Below are 22,292 nucleotides of genomic sequence, written 5' to 3'. Positions count from 1 at the left end.
TTTTACATTTCATTCAGTTAAAACAATTATATTTCAAGCTTTCTGTCCACTGAATGTTTACCATAGGCAAAAGTTAAGAAAAAAATATGATACCATAAAGCAGGCTACACAAACACGATATTTCATATATATATATATATATATATATATATATATATATATATAGAGAGAGAGAGAGAGAGAGAGAGAGAGAGAGAGAGAGAGAGAGACGTGGTTTGTGGTTATTTCTATATGGAGTGAAGTAACGTCTTCGGCGGCAGTGAGTCAAGATGGGAGGAACCTCGCCTCGCCTTCTGTAGGCAATTTTTATCCAGTTTTATCGCAAATCTTGATGTTATCAGTGAAGATAAGATAACGACCATCATGCCTCGCATCCACAGTGTGAAGGTGACTGTTGGAGTGTCTACTACCTAACTACCTCGCTCCTAACGCCATAAAAAAGTGATGGGTAGTACTTAACAAGACACCAGTGGTGTGTATGTAGGACTGGGTCCCCACAATTCGATCGTCTGGTCCACAGTGAAGAAAATGGAACTTGGGAAAGAAGGATTACTCATGCTAAGAGCCTAGAATTTCATAGTATTTCCCTGATATTTGTATATCTTTTTTTTTTTTGATTAGTTCTGTATGAGCCGGATGACCCTAGTGGCTATTATTAAAGCTTTTACATCCCAATTTATATATAGAAAATGCGTATATACTCTCCCCCAGCTCCAGTGTGAGCGATAGAAAAATGGCGTGAGGCTAGTCTACGTGAGCTCCTACGTCCGTAATAGTTTGATATGGTGTAGTTAGGAGAGGCTAATGGTTGGCCACGAGACGAGACGACAAGATATATATGACAGTAATGGACGGGAGGAGGTGGACGGTCATCCTGTCTATACTGTGGCTACTCCTGTCTGGCGCGACCGTCACCCATCAAGGTCAGCTGCTGCACATAACGTGAGGATAGAAGTGCTGGAAGAGTGAGGACAGAAGTGTTGGTAACGTGAGAAGTGCTGTAAGCGTGAGGAAAAAAGTGTTGGAAGCGTGAGGACAGAAGTGTTGGCAACGTGAGGACAGAAGTGTTGGTAACGTGAGAAGTGCTGGAAAAGTGAGGATAGAAGTGTTGGTAACGTGCGAAGTGCTGGAAGCGTGAGGATAGAAGTGTTGGTAACGTGAGAAGTGCTGTAATCGTGAGGACAGAAGTGTTGGCAACGTGAGAAGTGCTGTAAGCGTGAGGAAAGAAGTGTTGGAAGCGTGAGGACAGAAGTGCTGGAAGAGTGAGGATAGAAGTGTTGGAAATGTGAGAGAAGTGTTGGGAGAGTAAGGATAGAAGTGCTGGAAGCGTGAGGATAGAAGTGCTGGTAACGTGAGAAGTGTTGGGAGCGTGAGGATAGAAGCTGGAAACGTGAGGATAGAAGTGTTGGAAACGTGAGGATAGAAGTGTTGGAAGCGTGAGGATAGAAGTTAGAAACGTGAGGATAGAAGTGTTGGAAGCGTAAGGATAAAAGTGTTGGAAGAGTGAGGACAGAAGTGTTGGAAGAGTGAGGATAGAAGTGTTGGTAACGTGAGAAGTGCTGGGAGCGTGAGGACAGAAGTGTTGGCAACGTGAGAAGTGCTGTAAGCGTGAGGAAAGAAGTGTTGGAAGCGTGAGGACAGAAGTGCTGGAAGAGTGAGGATAGAAGTGTTGGAAATGTGAGAGAAGTGTTGGGAGAGTAAGGATAGAAGTGCTGGAAGCGTGAGGATAGAAGTGCTGGTAACGTGAGAAGTGTTGGGAGCGTGAGGATAGAAGTTGGAAACGTGAGGATAGAAGTGTTGGAAACGTGAGGATAGAAGTGTTGGAAGCGTGAGGATAGAAGTTAGAAACGTGAGGATAGAAGTGTTGGAAGCGTAAGGATAAAAGTGTTGGAAACGTGAGGATAGAAGTGTTGGAAGAGTGAGGATAGAAGTGCTGGAAACGTGAGGATAGAAGTGCTGGAAGCGTGAGGATAGAGTGTTGGAAACGTGAGGATAGAAGTGTCGGAAGAGTGAGGATAGAAGTGCTGGAAACGTCAGGATAGAAGTGTTGGAAACGTCAGGATAGAAGTGCTGGAAGAGTGAGGATAGAAGTGCTGGAAACGTGAGGATAGAAGTGCTGGAAGCGTGAGGATAGAAGTGTTGGAAACGTGAGGATAGAAGTGTTGGAAGCGTGAGGATAGAAGTTGGAAACGTGAGGATAGAAGTGCTGGAAACGTGAGGATAGAAGTGTTGGGAGAATGAGGATAGAAGTGTTGGAAGCGTGATGATAGAAGTGTTGGAAGAGTGAGGATAGGAGTGTTGGGAGAGTGAGGATAGAATAGAACTGTTGGAAACTTGATGGTAGATAAGTTAGGGTGATAGACGGAGGTCAAGGAAGGGGAAAAAATAGATAAAAGTGTACCTCAGGCTGGCACCAAGGGTTTATATACCTATCCAAACTAACCCCATGTATACATACCCTAAAATCAACGTCATGTATACCAACCCTAAAACTAAGTATATGTATATCAGCCCTAAAATAACCTCATTCATACCAACCCTAAATCATATACTAAGGACTCATAAGGGGTAATGTCCTTTTTGTTTAATTAGGTACGTAATTATATTAATTGTTTCACCCAGAGGAACTTAAGCAACATAGAAAGTTATAGAAGATAGAACCGTGTAAGTTAGATCCACTTAATTAATATTCTTTCACTAACTGAAAGGAATGCAGGATGGTGTGTGAATGCTATTTGAACCCAACCCATAATGTATTATCATAGGCTATCTTTACTACTATCTATTAGAGATTATCTTAAAAGATAAGAAGAGTTTACACACGTGAGAGGCAATTTCCAAACGCTTCCATTCATTCATACTTCACTGGATTATTGTACTTTCCTCCTTTTTTCTATATTAGTTTTATTAGTAATTTACTTACCCCCTTTTCTATATATTAGTTTTATTTATTAGAATTACTTCACATCTCTTCAAACTCTATTAACACTCGACGTTTCATATATGACTTACTATTTTTTTTTGGCGTTGTTTGACTTTATTATAAATGTCGCATCGAAGTTGTTTGACTTCTAACCTTTAATGATGCACTACGAACATTGTTGTGTCTAAGAAGAGTCAACTATATTAAACCATGGAGAAGTTTTGCTTTTAAATTGGTTTTCCTTAATGAATATTTCCCCAACACCCCCCCAAGCGTAGGTGGGAGTTGGCGCCTGAGTCGACCCATTGGCATCTCTAGGGTTGATATTTATAGTTGAAGTCGGTCATATATTAGTGAACCCTTAGAACACAACGGTATGACCTTTAGGTACATTGGCGTGACCTTTGACATGACCGTTAAGGAGTAGGTTAAAGGCCAGTGAATGTAATACGGTCGTGTTAAATACTTTGATTAGAGTAAGTTAATAATTCAACTAAACTGTGATATATATATATATATATATATATATATATATATATATATATATATATATATATATATCAGCTGGTTTTAGGTTATTTCCAAGTTGGCAAAGGATCAAGATTCGAAAGATAAATCTATTTTGAATGCACAACCTTGTCATATGTGGTTGTAGCTAAACAACCCATTTCCTGATTACTCAGAAAAATAAAGCTATATACAACCAATTAATTATTGATTTCAAGTGCTAAATATCTGCAGACACAGATCATTATTATTATAATTTTTACTAATTTTTTTCAAATTAAGCGATTTTATTTTTCCGATCGTTTTCTAATGCCACTTCATTATTGCATATATATATATATATATATATATATATATATATATATATATATATATATATATATATATATATATATGCAGATGTAGGTTACGGTGTGACAAGGCTACTGGAGCCTGGCCAATTCTCACCAAATTGTTTCTAATTAACGCGAAGGTCGCTCTTGCAGCCTCCATATCCGCGTGGGTAGCCGTAATTTACCTTAAATTTAGATCACCGATGCGTCACTAATATTCATTATTTACCAAAGCAATAAAAGGTACACCTTATACAGCCTCTTACATTTCCCCATAGAAACAGGAATGGCCGACTTTTCTAACAAACGGGTTCCGACCGTCTTTCTGGCTGTCTCGAGAGATTTGCCACAAATGTTAGAATAATCATTTTCTCTCGGGTATTTTATTTTCCTGGCTGACAAAAGTGTTGTTGATAATGTAGCTGCTGAATGGAAAAGTGGAATGCAAACCCCTGCTTCGTATGAAGAACATGTCTCATGAACTATAAACAGTATTTTAATAAATGATTATAGTAACGTATCAGTGAACCCAGTCGCAATATTCAATAATTTATTTAATGGGCATGTTAGATATATTCAGATAAAAAACATTTGCGTAAATATTACTATTTTCGCCGAGTCAAATTTTTCGTTTTTTTTTTTTTTTAAGGTCAAGTCATTCTACTTTTTCATGCATCATTCCCAAAATTTTTGGCAAGTCAAATACATAGCATACTGTACCCATCTACTGAAAATGAAAATACTGAGATTTTTTTTTATCACTGATGAATAATATTATACCTGGATGGATGGATGTATGAACATTGGCTTATGGGTATGTTTGAATGGATTAGCAAGACAGCTGGATAAATTAGATAATATAATAGGCCTTTATTTCAGATGGTCTCCTAATACTAATATATACCGATGTAAATAGGCAATTAAGTACATATCAAGAGAGGCGGCTGATAGGTCTCTATTTCGCCTTTGATGGGGTAACTACTTCTTTTCCACAATTTAGTGTGCACGTGAATATTAGATTACAACCTGAGTGGAAAGTCTTTCCCAAGGCTGTATCACTGGAGTACAATCTTGACGAAGAATTCACTCCAAAGGAGTTCATCCTTTCCCTGCTTCTGATCACAGTGCACCCCACAAGAAAGGGGGTCCTTGGGATTATAGAATATTAGTTATGATAAGAAGAAAAAATTATTCCCTGGGGACAGGGGAGAAAGAATACTTCCCACGTATTCCCTGCGTGTCGTAGAAGGCGACTAAAAGGGAAGGGAGCGGGGGGCTGGAAATCCTCCCCTCTCGTTTTTTTTTTTTTTTTCCAAAAGAAGGAACAGAGAAGAGGGCCAGGTGAGGATATTCCCTCAAAGGCCCAGTCTTCTGTTCTTAATGCTACCTCGCTATCGCGGGAAATGGCGAATAGTATGAAAAAAAAAAAAAAAATAATAATAATAATAATAATAATAATGATAATAATGATGATAATAATAATAATAATGATAATAATAATAATAATAATAATAATAATAATAATAATGTGTCGGAGGTGGAGGGAACGAGGAGCAGGGGGAGACCAAATTGGAGGTGGAAAGATGGAGTGAAAAAGATTTTGTGTGATCGGGGCCTGAACATGCAGGAGGGTGAAAGGAGGGCAAGGAATAGAGTGAATTGGAGCGATGTGGTATACAGGGGTTGACGTGCTGTCGGTGGATTGAATCAGGGCATGTGAAGCATCTGGGGTAAACCATGGAAAGCTGTGTAGGTATGTATATTTGCGTGTGTGGACGTGTGTATGTACATGTGTATGGGGGGGGGGGGGGGTTGGGCCATTTCTTTCGTCTGTTTCCCTGCGCTACCTCGCAAACGCGGGAGACAGCGACAAAGTATAAAAAAAAAAAAAAAAAAAAGAAGAAAAATGATAGAAATAACAATATGAATAATAATGATAGCAATATCAGCAATAATGATAATAGTAATAATAATGATAATCATATCAATAACAATAATAGTAATAACAATTCATAACAATTGTCTTGAGGTTACAAGTGTAACTCCAATCTTATGTTTTGAAATATGGAAGTACATACACTTTTGGTACATGTTTAATGTGCAATGAGATATTTAAAATCACTGTATAGTCCTTCAAAGAGACTTTCCTTCATTGTCCTATAGGCATGTGATTTATTTGTAAACTGTAATACTGTAACAGTTCATACCTTTACAGATTGTGTCGTGTCCAAGAACCACACTATAGCATGGACTTGGCCAGAGGTGGTGGTAGGGGTCTGGGTCCCCTACAACATTACTCATGACTTGCCCATCCTTCAGTTTAAGGTCATTTTCGAGGAATATTCGTATTCTGAAAAACATGACCTCATACAAGTATTCGTGAATTCCACTCAAGTGACTCGACAGCAAGAGGATCAACAAACGTATGAGAGAACAAATTCAGAGATTATCTTGCCAGGCTGGGCCAGGGTCCAGCTAAACATTTTGAACAATGCAACAGTGATGTACCTGACATCAGCCACTGTACCACTTGTCTCCTACCCTGTACAAAGTTCCGTGCAGGAAGTTATTATCTCTGGCAGCAATGTCACCATCAATTGCAAAACTGGTAAGATATCCCTAACCTAACTTTGAAGATGGTTTATGATGAATTTCCCATTTAAATCTGACCTTTTGATATAAATGAAAGATTTGTTGATATATCTGATTATGTTGGTTTAAATATTGTGGACTTCAACTGACCATTTTATTTTTTCAATTTGTGTTGCATTCGCCAAGCATATATAAGTTCTGAGCCTTTTATTGTTAAGAGTTTTGAGGTCTTTTTCTGAAAGGAATATTTACTCATTTTCACTACCTTGTTCTTGACTTTTTGAATATATGGAATATACATGGTATCACTTCAGTTATATACAGAACTTTAACAGTTTCTCGTTAGTGTTGGCATCATTAATGTTAATATTTGGAATATTACAAAATGGCTGATTCTTTTTTTTCATCAAGGAAGTGCCAAGACCAGACAAAGAAATGCCTCATTCACTCACAGCCAGTCTCTACCTGTCAAGTGAAATGCACATGACATATAGAAATTATTTTTATTTTCTGATGCTGATTTTTTTCTTTACACAACATTTAACTGTATGTTGATTTGTAGGGAAGTTAATATGGCACATTGAGGGCAAGAGTGAAGTGGTTCCCCTAGCCAAAACCTCTGAGTTGCACCATTTTGGTGTGTTCTCTAAGAATCCTGTCTTACCCACCCTAACACTGGATGGGAGGAGCTTCCTTTTGGGTTGGTATGACCATAGCATCAGTACCACCTCCAACCACCCTCTCCCTCCTGCTATGGAACACAAACTTATCATTGACTGTTTGGAGCCAGATATGGATGGGGTTGTATGCAAGATAAAGGTATTTCATTGTTTAGATTTTTGTAACTTTGTATTAAGACTCTTTGAACATGGTTTAATGAGAGGTAATTGTTTTTCGATGGTAATGACATCAAATGATGATTGGTTGGTAAATATTTTCATGTTGGAAAAGCACATGTAAATATACCAATCATCTGTAAGAATTTTAAAGCATTGCTTCTGGTAAATTTCATAGGGACATGAAGATAATGAAGAGGCACATCACAGGGATCAAACCTAAAAATAATGGTGCAGTATGATGAATGTACTTTTTTTATTTTTTATGGAATTCACATTCCATTTTTTTTAAGAAAAGATAATATGAAAGACCTTACAATATGATAGACTCAGACCACTTTGAGAGTAATAAACGGTTACAACCTAGCATTAACTTCTTTTATGTTTGATGACGATAATTTGCAATGAATTACAACTGTAGTAATAATTATCCATAAATTGATGGATCTTTAGAAACTTTTCAATACATTAATTAATACTGTTGGTTGAAAGGTTGAATGGTATATTTTAGATCAATGAGAATTATTCAGGTTCCAAGAGATTTAAATTCTTGACCTCTAAATTTGCCAGAACGATTCAAAAGTGGTACTAGAGTTATTAACAGTGCCATCAAGCCCAGCCTTCCTGGTGATAGACAGTGGAGACCAAGACCTGTTCCTCCTGCAGTACATATCTATACTTCCAAACATTGCCCATGTGCCACCAGCTGTCATCGCTGTGCTGCCCACTATTACCACTCCATTACCAACTGATACCACAACCACAGGTGCGGATCACATAATACCCAGATGGGTATAGGTTACTTCAAAAGTAATATTGCTATACTTTTAAGATAGCTGGATGGTTTATTAACAAATATCCTTTAATGGCAATTTAAGTTTTCTAGTTTGCAATTTAATTCAAAACTGCTTAATAGACACCTTTGTTCATGATGTATTTGTAGTCAGATTTTTAAAATCTTTTCTGTGAATTTACACATACTAAGAAATATATATTTTTTCGATTTTAAAGAAATGTTATTCAAATATATTTTCGTTGCAGTTTTTTGTCACTCTTGTTGCACTGTAGTATTGAACAAAAATGCTCCAATTACACTACATGTTGAAATGCAGTGGTGTCAACCATGCTTGTAAATATTATGTTAAAGTATTATGTAGCATCATATGTATATGCTTTAGTATGTTGCAAAATGCTATTGAGTAAACAGAGATTATATCTGAATGCTCAGCAAGCTTAGGAATTTGCTTGATTGATCTGAGTTAATACTTTGCAGTTACTTGATAGGACTTGTACCGCCTGTAACAGAAGTGTAAATACTATTGCCATTTTGTTTTGGTTTACTGTGATTTAACAGAAAACATTCCATTTAATCTATTGACATTTATATTTTAAATATTTCATTTTAGCTCTCTTTGTGTCAGAATTGTTACTGTCTTTTGAATGATTAAGAAATGGCCCAGTTTCTTTTCCTGACTATATTTTAACTTCAAGATATTGCAGTCATATGTACGTAATTTAAAACATATTTTCAGGCTTCCCAAAAGTGCCTGGTTGGAGTGGTTGGTGGGTCTTTGTGACAGTGTTGCTAGCCATTTTGCTTGTTTTTGTCATCATCATTTGTTGTATATCACACTACCACAGGCCAAAGATTGAGGTTAGTGCACCTAAATTAATCTATTACTTATACTGTTATATATGCTATATTATTATCTGTATACAGTATATATAACCTCAGAAACCCTTTTAAAGGGCCCCTGAAACATTGAGGATGTACTCCATGCTGATGGACTCTCTTGGAGCTAGAAGGCCCTTAACAAGACTTGATGAAGGACTCTTCTTGTTCATGTTTAACCACTTGTAAGTGGAGTCTGATAATACCTATACATATGCATATACAGTAGATCCTGACATACCGTATTGTGCCAGCAAATTATCAAACTGCAAGTAATAAGTCACCTTCAGTGAGGCTGCATTATTGTCAATGGATGGAAAGGTATAAAGTCTTATTGATGAACTTCTTTCTTTAAAGGAATCCATCATTTCCCTTCCCCTGTGTGGAGTGCAGCCTCAAAGCTGCAGGAGCCTTATTAAAAGCATCCTGATGATATATATCTTTCCTTCTTTTTTATCATGCTTGTTTGCTATTTCCCATATAAGCAAAATAATGCCAGGAACATAAAAAAAAGGCCTCATGCAAGAAATGACATCATTCACTCTCATCCACTCTCTACCTGTTTTATAAAACACTGAAGCCACAGCCCCCTGTTCAGAACCAGGCCCTATAGATCTTTCTGTGTTTTTCCCAGCTACTTCATATACCCTGGTTCAACCCACTGACAGCATATCACCTCCTTTATACCACATTGCTCCATTTCACTCTATCACTTGCATACCTTACACACTCTTGCATATTATAGGTCCCAATCAGTACTCCAAAAATCTTTTATTCTTATCTACAGTTATCCTAGGACTTTTTTCTAAAAAATAGTCCTTGTGTCACCAGGGCCTCTTTCTAGAGGCTCCTTCAGCCCAAGGCTGCACTACTTCCAGTAGCAGGAAAATGAAGGAGTGGGAAGGTACTTGGAGAGACTGAACTCCCAATAATTCAGTCTTGTCAAAGGTGACTTTTCACTTGCAGTGTGACCTCAGGCATTACACATGACAGCTAATGAGTTGATATGAATGAATGAGGTATGAATTTGTCTGTTCCTGGGGCTAACTTGCTAATGCAGGAAATGTTGAACAATGATGAAAGAAAAATGTGAAATGTTACTATTTTCTCCAGAAATACCTGGAAGGTATGCATTTCATATCAGAAGCAACTCGAGAGGATGTGGAGATCCAACTGCAGCCAGAAAGACGACCACTGTTGATGAGGTCTGTCTCTCTCATCAACACCGATGACCCCAAGTTTGCAGTAAGATAGTTTCATTTTTTTGTTAGATAAATTTAAATCTTATTCATCCATAGCAGAAGACATGAAATAACATTAATGAAATTGTAGCCCTCAGACATTAGAGAAAACTTAAAGGCAGTCAGTCTTGTAACTGAAATTGTCATTTTGATTATGTGTATGTCGTTAGCAAGGACACAAAATCAAAGAGGAAACCGAATAGTAACAGGTACTAGAAAGGAAACTTCAGATAGCTCACTAAGTGATCTAAGGGTGAAAAGAGGGATATGGAATTCCACCAAGTAAGAAAGAAAAAGGGAGATATAACAAACATTTTAAGCTCTTCAGTGGATTTTATTGTTTCATCACATAATGTGTCTTTGAGTTAAGCGTAACTGATCAGCTGGATGGTATAGCAATAAACAAAGATGTCACTGAGAAAGTCAAGAGATTTTAAGATTGAAAAGAGGTAGGTAATAAGATGAGGCCACATAAGTATTTTATTTTGTTTTCTCTTTTGTATGGGTTACTGATTTCACTTTACTTTGCACAGGAACATCACTCATTTAGTGGTTGTAGTGTGCTAAGTGTGTGTGACAGCAATCAGATAATAAGCATATCTTTTGTTTTATTCAGTCATGTGAATGAATCACAAACAAGTTCAAATAACTTTAGTTTCAACTTTTCCAGTGCATGGCACATATATGTAAAGCACAATATACTTCTATCTCGCTTGGTTCCTATCCTTTTGCTTAATAACTTATTTGCCTCAAATAATGTTGCTGAATTTTGTTTTAGGAATACATTAACCAATTTCCCTCAATTTAGAGTTATTACACAGACACCCCTAAGACTGTGGAATGCGGTGGCATCAGGAGAGCAAGAAGAGGTGGAGCAAGTGCTTGCAACCTTAGGCCCCAACCCTCAAGTGACTCTGGATGGCTGGGATACCTCACCATATGAAGAGGCTCATCAGCGAGGCCGCAGTAATATTTTGCATTTGCTGGAAGCCTTCATGCACAAGCAGCCACATGTTCCCCAAAATGATATGATACTTCAAGTTTTGCAGGTAACATTATGAATGTGTCTCTTTTGGTTAGAATTATGATATACAGCATTTCACTTGCCATAACAGCTTACCAAAATGTGTTGGCTAGCTGTTATTGTATCCATCCACCTCCTGAAGTTTCTCAATAGTACACCATAGATCACAGCATCTATGAGTTGGCAACATTGCACAGTATTTAGACTCCAGTTAAAAGTGAAGAGTGCTGTGTAAAAATGAAGCAAGTTTCCAAGCAAGTATCTTGTATGGAAAGCATTTCTACATGTAAAGAATAAACAGATTACAATAACAATGACCGAGTCATCTTTTACTCTCTTTTATGAATAATAATGGACCTCTTCCTTTTATGTGTATAGTAAGTGGCATTCTAAATCAGCTCCTAACATTCTGTATACATTACACTATTTTCATAAAGGATTTTACACCCTTGCCTCTGAGTTTAGTGTCTGGAACCAAGTCTCATAATTTGTTTTCTATTTAGTGGACTTTTGGCTTTATAGTAATTTACTCTTTTAATTCTTGTTAAAAGCACTGCTCTTCACGAAGCTCGTGGTTGACAATAGTTGGTGAATGTTATTACCTCACAATTATGCTCTGATACTTTATCCAAAGTTCATGCCATAACATATTCCTTCCATGTAATTCTTTATATCTATTTTGAAGTATGCAATACCCACAACTAATGACTTTATGAAGTAGGTCTTTGAAATTTTCTCATATTCCTATGTCTGTTATATACACTAACTTCTGTCACATTTACATCATTTCTTTCATGTTTTATCCTGATATTTGTTCAGCTTGCCTTCAGGTTTTGCAGACAACAAAATTATATACTTCTGGATGCATTTCCTCATTCTTGTGATTTTTCCTTCAACAGCTGAATATTATCATATTCATAACAGAGCCAGTTTTTCTTTTATAAAAAGAAACATTAATACTGTCTTCTTTGTCAGGCCCACATGAAAAAAGTAGATGCTGTGTTTGAGGCAGCAAGTGGTGGGCAATACCGATACACAGGTGGTGTTGATGTACTGCTTCGTGCTTATAGTCTACCAGGCACAGTACAAGACCAACATGGCCGCTCACTTTTGCACTATGCTGCTAGTGTCATGCTAGCTGATGAAGGACCCCTCTGGCTTGCACCTGACATCAGAAGTTTGGTTGAAGATCATGGCGTGTATGTAAACGCTGTTGATTTTAATGGTTAGTGGGGCGTATTCTTCACCTTTATTGCATTATATCAGTTTGATATTCAAACTGACTTTTATAAGACCAAGTTACTGTACTGATGTAACCATGGAAAGCCTTTGATTAAACCTTCTTTGAAGGGGGTACTTTATATTTGTAGAATTCACATAATTTATATAATTTCTTCTTTTGCCATAGTGGAGTAGCATCAAGAACAAACAAATAGTGATGTTATTGCCAACATCCACTAGCTGTCACATATACACCAAAGCCACAGCCTACCACCCACAGCCAAGCCCCATGGACTATTCCATTAATTCAAACTGACTGCTTCATATACCCAGGTCCAGCCCACTGACAGCATGTCATACCCCCCATATACAACAGCAGTTCAGTTAATTTTTTCCAAAGTACACCTCTCACCCTTATGAATGTTCCTGCCCTGACTCCTTTTGGCCTCCTTCACTCTATCCATCCATCTCCTTCTTGGTCTCCCCCTCCCTCAATTTCTGACACACAGATCATCTTAGGCTGTCTTTCTTTACTTATCATCTTCAAATTCCTGAAACACTTCAGCACATCCTGGTTGGCCCTCTTGCTCAGACTGGACTTCCTGACCACTAAGTTACTACCACACCTTTCTTTTACATACACCCTCATCCTTTTTGTGATCAACCTGTCTCGTACCATTTACTGTCCTCAGGTATTTTATTTTCAACACATTCACCATCTTCCTTTTTTAAGTATTCAAATCCTAACACTCACCTATATAAAACACTGTCAGGACTACTATACTATCAAACATACCCATCTTTGTCCTTACAGACACTTGACTTCTTCCATGTGCTCCTTAATGCACCTGGGACCTTAATGAGCCCCACCGAGAGATTACTTAGGACTGGGGCCTCTGGGAGACCTGGAAGAGGGGAGATGAAAGTTAAAAATATTCAAAAAGTAATTGATAAAATACAAGAACATAGATTTTTTTCCATACTTAAACATAGTTTCCTGCATTAGTGAGGTAGTGGCTGATATTACAAATAAATTTTCTATAGATTAAGATTAAATGCTATCTGTCCTGTCATGTGGACCCCTCCTGCTCCCCTTTTTTTGTAGGCCCTGGGAAATCACATGTCATCCATTTCCTAAGGGTCCATGTCAGCTCTTGGAGACCTGACCCTAATCCCTACTCCCGTCATATGACTCACTTCAACCCCCATGGTTCCATCTGTTACCACATCCACTTCCAGGTACCTGAAGCACTCCACTTTCTCCAGGTCCTCCCAGTGCAGGTTTACATGTAGTCCAACCTGTCTCATCTGCCTACTGCACCTCATTACCTTACTTTATTTACATGCTTTCTCAGTTTTCTCCCTTCATGCACTCTCCTAGCCTCTAGCAATAGAGTCATGTCACCAGCGAACATCAAATGATTAACCTTCCATTCCTGACGATATTATGTGGTGTGAGGTGGGTTGATTATGTGAGGAATGACAATATAAGAGATGTGTGGCAGTGAACAGAGTCTGACTGAGAGGGTTGACCAGGGTGTACTGAAATATATCAGGCATATGCAAAAAGATAAGTGAAGAAGTACTCATTAACAGGATCTATATACCAAAAGGGAACAAGGGAGAGTACCTACTCATGAATACCTGAGATATTGCCCAACAAACAAGGCCAAGAAATAGATGAAGATAAAGTGAAGAAGGTCTTGGATTAAAAGGGCCTAATCAATCAGGAAGGGGAGTTGGGTACACTGAGTAAAATCAATTGAATCGATGGGATATACTTAGGGCAAAATTCTGTCAGTGGTCTTAACCTGGGCATATGAAGTGGTCAAGATAAACTGCAGTCAGACTGTGGAGATGAATGTGTATGAGTTTCATCATCAGTTTCTGATGCTACTAAAAAGAAATGTGCTGTACAAACTCCTCTTTCATAAGAAATCCTATACCCTCTCTTACATAAACATTGGATCCTTCATCAAGCCTGATCTGTTTCATAAAACCGATGCTCTTTCCATAAATCATCTGCCATTTCCATATTCTTAAGTGTTATGATATTCTTAACTCTTGTTTTCCACCCAGTCATTCAAATCTGCAGTATTTGGTAACTAGTAGTTGCAAGCCTGTTGCCCATCACAGCACATATACATCTTTAGTAACCATTTTTCATAGAAATAATAGGTGGTAATTTGTCTAAGTCACACCAGTGGCACTGATAATTACACATCCTGAAGTGAAAAAACATTTTACAGGTTTTACTGCCCTGCACTCCCTGACAGAGAAGGCAAGCACCTGTGAGCGCAACACATGTTGGGATGGGAAGGCCCTGAGTGTGAAGGAGGCATGGGTGAATCTGGCTAACCTTCTCATGTCCTTGGGTTGTGACCCACGACTGTCCAATCATCAGAATAAATATCCTCACCAAGTTGCTCGAGACAGCGGTAATGCACATCTAGCCAACCATCTTGCAAAGGTTATACAGCGTTCCTAATTGTTCATGTTTAATAGTAACTTGTATGCATTGTTTACATTAACTTCAAAGAATTGTGTAAAGTGTATCTTAATGAAACTTGTGTCGAATGTAATGGTCACACGAGTTGAATCTGAAGATAAATATTTAATTAAATAATCATTGATTGCTACAAAATGTGCATTCAATTGGGCCTTAGTATAGTGGATATCACGCCTTCTTCTAAGACTGAAGATCCTTAAACTTTTTTTCCAACATGACGTGGGCAGAAATCTGTCCTAAGTATGGCCATCTTGGGTGACAGTAAGATGTACAACAAGAAGAGGAATGAGAGTTATAGCTCCATGGATGTCTGTGACACTGGTAGTATTCTTATGACTGTCTAAGATATAATCACTTTCATGTGCGATTAAGAGTAAGTTGTGCTTTCATAGAGAAAATTATCTTCCATTACTCAGTGGAAGATGTGTCTCTTGGAAATTAATCTTTCCCATTGCTGATATGTTTGAATATTAATTAGAACCCTGAATCAGCCAGGTTCAATCTCACAACTGGGGAGAATTGACACATTACCTACAGATTTTAATGAGGCATAATCACTTTGTCTTTTCAACTTAGAGTACTTTATACTTTCTTATGCATGGGAAGTTCTCTTTATCCTACTCATCAAGATATGGTAAAAAGAATGTTAACTTTTGTACTTATCATATATGCACATAAAAAAAATAAGGAAATTATATAAATATATGAAATGTAAGAGACAGAGAGAAAGAGAGAATGCCTATGTGGATTGATGTAAAGAGAGTATGAATGTAGGAAGAAAATGAAAAGTTAAAGAAAGTCTAAAAATGAGATAACAGAAAGAACATATGATAAAAGAAAAAATTGAGGAAATGTTCATCTTTTGACGCAGAAGGCAGGTAGTTTAATTGATCAGCTAATAAACTTTAGGGTAACACTAACACCAACCTTAGGAGGTACACCTTCAAAGATACTAATGTCTGTTTTATTTGAATGGGTCACCTGGTCTAATTCCACTCACATATTTACATACCTTCAGCTGAAGACCTGCTGTGCTCCACTGGTGCCAGTTTCAGGCCAGACAGAAACTAAAATGAATAAGGCAAATGTGCAAAGATAATCATCATATTCAGAGAAGATACTGCTTGTGAAATAGTCGATTTGGGAATACTTAGATAAGTGCCTACATTATACCTTTCTTATGCCGTACATCTTAGAGCATTACCCATTCCAAAATAGTTGCTCCTTATTTAGATCATATTTGTATTAAATGACCTTTACTTTCTAGGCAGTTGGAAATCTAGGAATGATTAGTTCTACTGAGTCTATAAGGAGATTTAGTGACTTTGCTGAAGCTTCTAAGACAGGAAATGTAAAAGTAATGCAAGACCTCCTGATGAAAGGTGTGAAAGTGTTGCCACTGGGATCCCACAAAGACCCTCTGCTAGAAGCAATTCAAGGGGGCCATCGAGATGCTGTTTTTCTCCTGCTAAGTGCTGGTGCACCTTTGTGTGCCCATGGCCTTGTAGGTGACACACCTTTTGAAGCTGCACATAACACCAATGGCCTCCCTGCTCTTTTCCCAGCCCTCATCAGGAAGGTAAGCTCACACTGATGGATCACTGAAATTTTCTCTCCATAATGTAGATTAGGTGTTGCCTCTTTGAAACTGCACCCTTTAGGACAGGTGTTAAGATGTATCTTAAAAAATTACTTAAATCTACACTGAGGATCTCAGAAGAAAAACGAAGAATTTAAAAGAAAAACAAAATTATTCTTGAAGGAGATACAGAAGAGTGAAAGATGTGTATGGCGTGACAGTGCATTAGACAATTCTGGAATAATACTAGTAACAAAGGATATAGTGTGGAAGAGAGGGTATTTTAAAGAATCGTTTGTAAATGATGGCAAAATGGATGTCTTCTAGTACAGAAGACATATATAGTATAGAAGTCCTCATATATTGTCCATCATCCATATTTCAAATCCATCTGTCTCTTCTCAGACAACAGTACTGATGTTTTGATTTTTGCTTACAATTCTTTCCTACTAAAACAAGATCTTTCATTGATTTCTATCATTCTTTAGTAGGTTATGATATTATCCCTCTATCACTCACATGTAGTAGCTTCCTGTTGTAACTTTTTCTTCATGTTTATATCTTTGCCGCTTATATTGTAGAATATTTCTCACCACCCTACTAATGAATATACAACATTAAACGACCAAGACATAATCATGCATTCCTTTTTAAATCATATGCTGACCTCTCCTTTCTTTTGTTACATGGATAACCATGTAGTCAGTGTGGATACGGTAGTCTTTGCTTTCAGTGCATTATGCTTTATAGCTAGTGATTGGATCTTTGCAAATGTGGCCATTGTCCATTTGTTCCTGGTATTACCTTGTAATAGTGGGAAATGCAGTTAGGTAAAGAAAAAAAATATTTGAATTACTACATTTTGATTAGTTTCCCCATAAAAATGACTAGTGCTTCACCCAAGAAGACTTGCTGGATAATATTATCAGCTGATATTCAGAGTTCTCCAGATATTTTACTATGCAATTCCTACATCCTTCAGAATTTTATCAATCATTCATCTCAATCTTTTTTCAGGCCTTTTGTGACAGACTGAATGCAGAGATCGAGATGATACCAGGATCTGATGACCTGCAAAATATTATGAGTGATGGCATGGCATATCTCAAGACCACTGCTGAAACATCAGGCCACAAATTAGAAGAGGAACTTGGTACATGGTTGGACCGCTGGCCAACGAGCAGTTCTGTCAACTACACTGATATGCTGGCAATGGCATCATCCTTAGGACTGACTCTCACTTGCCAGCTGCTGGGTGTAGCTGGGGTGCAGCTCAACCCCCTGCCAAACCATCTTCATCCACTGGTCATGGCTGTCAACAACAGCCACCATGAAACAGCCTATTCTTTGTGCCGTGACCTGAAGATGAACCCATATAGTACAGCGTGCAATTTAGATAATATTTCTGAACAGCTTGCAAATGACTTATTGGAAAGTGAATTACAGAAATTTGAGAGAAAATTAAGAAAAAAAGAAGTAGGAGATTCAGTCACTGCAGATCTGTTAGACTATGCAAAAGGAGTTAAAGAGGGGCAGACTGATAAACAAAATAAAACATTTATGTATTTGCTTGCAGAACTGAGCCTTGTGACAATATTACACAGAATAAGAATGTGTAGTAGTGTGGATATTAATGGTATAGTGCATGATGCTTCGGGGAGTACAATGCTGCACATTGCTGCAGCATACGGTAAGATCAACATGGTTGAGTACCTATTATCCCAAGGAGCAAACCATGCCTGCATGACCTTTGGTGGTCTAGCTGCTGTTCATCTGGCTGCAGTGAGGGGCCACAAGGCATGCATGGAGTATATGGTGGAGTTTACACAAAATGATATCGAGTGTAGTGCTGGCATGAAATCAGGAGTCATTTTTCATAACTTTAAAGAAAATGTGAAAAGGCATCATCTAGATATCTTATCTTGCCAAGAGTCATCTGTAATAGCAAATACAAAAGGAGATCAAGCAAAGGCAAAGCTTATATTGACTTATAGATGTGAAAAACTTGGAATTAAAAGCTCCACCAGCCTTTGGGACAGTATGGCTCAAGAACTAAAGAAAACAGAACACCTTCTTTCCAAAGACTTTGAAAGTTCTGTGAAGAGTGATGCTCAAATGTTATTTGATAAGATAGGACAGGTAGATAAAAGATTTGTTGGTAAGATAGTACCTTCTTTCCCACTGGGTGAAAAAACTGAATTTTTTCTCCCAGAGAGCTTTGAATTTTACCTTGAGCTTGATAGCTATAGTGCCTTACTAGATGGTTGTATCTCCATAAAGGAAATGGAAAGAAATGAGGTAAAAAATGGAGAATACATAATAGGAATAAGTTCAGAAATGGACCAGGATCTCTTTATAGGGGCTACTTTTAAAAACTCATTTTGTAAAGCAGTCCATGAGGCTCTAGCAGCAACCAGCTTCAAATATCTTGCACTAGTGCCACCTTTCCTAGCCCATACCTCTACTGGAGTTTGCATTTACACTCTTTACCGTTACAAACAAAGAGTGTTACTTTTGCGTTTGATGCTCAGTCCAGTCTTGAAGGCTCCATTTCCAAGGAAGCTTCAGCTACATAAGCTACCCGAACATTTCCAGAATCACTTAGAGGCTAATGATCATGAACATATAGGCAACACATCTGAAGGAAACTGGATTTATATGTTTAATTTTACATTCAAATCCATCATTGCAGGAGTCAAGGAAGAGGAGTATATAGTCTTGCAAGCATGCTTTTATTTTGCCAGATTGCTGAGCACCTGTTGGTGGCTACCAAAGCAAGAGAAGCGGCGTAATGGCCGTGCCTGGCAGATATATCCTGTTGGTGTAAATGTACCCAGTCCCAGGACCCTGAAATCTCTTTTTCTTCAGGAGCTGATTGAGGAGCATGAACAACATTGGGATAAAGAACATTTTATTGAAAGAATCATATCTGTCCTTAAAAGGGCATCATATTCTGGGAAATGTGTAGACTCTATCATGCCACCACAGTGGCAGCCTGCATTAAGTGGGGGAATACAGGCTACAATTCAGTTTCTTCAAAATCTACAGGAAAAGACTGCTGATAAAATAAAGAAAAATATAATTTTCAATCTGAAATAAATGCATCTTGAAACGGAGGCAGATTTACAAGTTTGTTCCTGACACTGCTTTAGAAAAGCAAGGAAAGCAATCGTGCACATATACGTACTGGTATGTAATGTGTCTACTGTAAACAACACAAGGCCCCTTTAAGGGAGTCCTGCATCATCAAGAATGCGATATAGTCAGGAGCAGGGAAATGAGGACTCCTCTGGAGTGAGTTCTCAGTGAGAATATTTTCCATTTCATCCTCTAACAGTGATACAACCTTGCCAAAAGTGACTTTATACTTAAAGTGTAACCATAAATCCAATAGCACCAAATAATGGAGATCAATGAAGAAAATCCACACCATCCCTTTCTCAAAGAACAAAAGATATACTCCTGAAACTTTGCTCAAAAATTACTCACAGAAACATTGCTCAAGCATTACTTGCAAACCAACTACACTTGTTTATCAAACAGGCATGAAAATCAAGCAAAATCTAAATGACACAACTGCAGACCCACATTTCACTCCTACTGCCAATCATAAGTCAATTAAAACTCAAGAACTTCCCTAGACCCTGATAACATATCAGACTTCCAAATAAAATGTTCTAGTCCAATGGCAACCCAGTCACTTAAAGATATCTCCAAGCAATCCTGGTTACACAAAATCTTAAACATTTGGGAACATACCAATACAGTACCCAACCTGAAACCCTCTAAATCTCCTTGCTCACTTATCTCCTACTGTGCTGTATCACTGTTATCATCAATATCCAAACTCCTAAAACTGGTCCATGATAGGATCAAGCTAAGCACCCCAACGACACAAAACATATTGTGGCTTTAGACCTAAATGCTCCACAGCACAGAACTTACGCAACATAGCTCAGATGATTTCAACCACTCTCCTGTACAGAACTAGTGACAATTGACATCAGCAAAGCATGTGACACTGTCCCCATTGTATTCTCACACAAAAGTTACATGACGTAACCCTCTACAAAAATGATCAGATGTGCTGGCCAATATCATAGCTGACTGACCATCGAGCCAGTCACTAAGAAAGTCTTCACCTTCAGTAATCAAGCTCTACAATGGACTTTCCAGGGAGCATGTCTTTCACCAACCTCTTCAAAATCTTTCTATATGACTTCCTTATGTCTCCCATATACCTCAGCATGAAAGTTCTGCCCTATTTGGATGACCAAACAATTACATCACTGTGCCCATATTGCTAAATCATTAGCAATAAACATGTAGAAGTAAAAATAGCAGTTAAGCTTTGTCTTACTCAAAACAGAATCTTCTGTTGCCTTTTTAAACCCTGATAGACAAGAATCCAGCCTCTGCCCTCCCATAACCCTAAATAACAAACTGATTCCATTTAACAAAACAAAACTCCAATTATATTATGTATCACTAATGACACGCATGCGACCGGCCCACTCCCCATTCCACATACATCAACATAAAGGCCACAAACAAATCTTATGCCCTCCTAATAAATCTTATGCCCTCCTAATACTTACTAGCACCAGTTTTAGACAAGTTTTTAATATCCTCTGAAAACAATTCAACACCTTCACCCTAAACTCTACCTTGCCTGCTTGATCATCTGCTCTTTACAGAGCAAACTTTTGGAACCAAAAACAACACAGCACAGAATACACACACAGAACAATCATTGGATGGCTGGCAACCACAAGCATCCAAACCTATACTGTGACACAAAAATACTTCCAATAAAATCCCGCTCATATATGCTCTGTGCCCACATTTTGCAACAGCAAATGATCCCTCTCACCAAAACCATCCCATAACTAACCACCAACCTTCATGAATAAATACAATTTTACCTTCCGACACTCTTAGATCACCTACCTTCTCAAATAAACACCAATTTGACAAAACACACTCCCAGTGTAATGACAACAAGCACTCAACATCTATCTTCCCAACTCACACTCAACTCCACCAGACATACACCAATCAAACTACACTTCCCAGATACACTTAAGTTGAAGTATTTTGCCTGCATTCACACTGTCCAGGCAAAATGTACCGCCTGTTAAATATGTGAGGTCTATCTGTAGGAAGCTGAGATGTGTTACGAGTGATAATGATTTATATTGTATGAACTCTCATTTCTGCTCTATTTGAAGAATAACTGGTTCATGTTTGATATAAAACAGATTTGTTTATATTTTATATTTGATACTGGTACAGGAAAGCAATATGTTACTGTATACCACACTATTTCAAAGGGATTTGATTTGTTTCGCTGCTGTATTGAGTGTTTATGCACTCTTTTTTGCTCTTGTCAGGGAATAAATCTGAACCATTTTTTATTGTGTTTATATATCCAGCAGAACTCACTTTTTGTGACGTTGCATTGGCTCTGTGGTTTCTGCTGTTGCTTTACTTAATTAGTATGTGGGTCAAGTTCACATCACTATATACATATATTTCATGGTAAGTCTTACCATTTTCTCTAATGGTCACTGTCAGATAATGTCATGCATGTGTATTATGTGACATTCGGCATAACACTTACGAAAGAATAACAAAAATATGCTCAGGCTAGGGCATCTGAATGTGCCTGTCTATAGCCACAAGGAAAGGAAGGGAGAGCTAGGTGTTGTGTTGCTGTCCAAAGATGGAACGGTAGATTCCAAATTCCTGAAGTTAGAGTCCAAGAGATGGACGGGAGAAAGTTGAGGATTGATGGGGAAAAAAAATAAGAAACTGAGGTGCATCATGGGCATGAGACAGGATGGTTTAAGTATT

The 22,292-nt window shown here is 37.9% G+C and overlaps 1 protein-coding gene across 2 annotated transcripts; it reads left to right on the top strand.

Annotated features, from left to right (window-relative positions):
* The first annotated feature begins 255 nt into the window (after positions 1 to 255).
* LOC139748710 (uncharacterized) lies at positions 256 to 21,849 on the top strand. Of its 2 annotated transcripts, none has more exons than XM_071662062.1 (11): positions 256 to 923; positions 5,978 to 6,370; positions 6,917 to 7,173; positions 7,761 to 7,956; positions 8,723 to 8,844; positions 9,976 to 10,107; positions 10,925 to 11,152; positions 12,103 to 12,352; positions 14,598 to 14,818; positions 16,125 to 16,436; positions 17,454 to 21,849. In XM_071662062.1, exons 1-11 carry the CDS (start codon positions 839 to 841, stop codon positions 19,533 to 19,535), a joined length of 4,278 nt encoding a protein of 1,425 aa, XP_071518163.1. In that variant the 5' UTR covers positions 256 to 838; the 3' UTR covers positions 19,536 to 21,849. The 2 variants fall into 2 exon arrangements, with proteins under 2 accessions (XP_071518163.1, XP_071518165.1); XM_071662064.1 differs by having other exon boundaries at positions 256 to 942.
* Positions 21,850 to 22,292: the final 443 nt, after the last annotated feature.

The sequence above is a fragment of the Panulirus ornatus genome, chromosome 5 (genome assembly GCF_036320965.1).
Source record: "Panulirus ornatus isolate Po-2019 chromosome 5, ASM3632096v1, whole genome shotgun sequence".
Taxonomy (NCBI): domain Eukaryota; kingdom Metazoa; phylum Arthropoda; class Malacostraca; order Decapoda; family Palinuridae; genus Panulirus; species Panulirus ornatus.
This window is presented reverse-complemented; position numbering and strand designations above follow the sequence as displayed.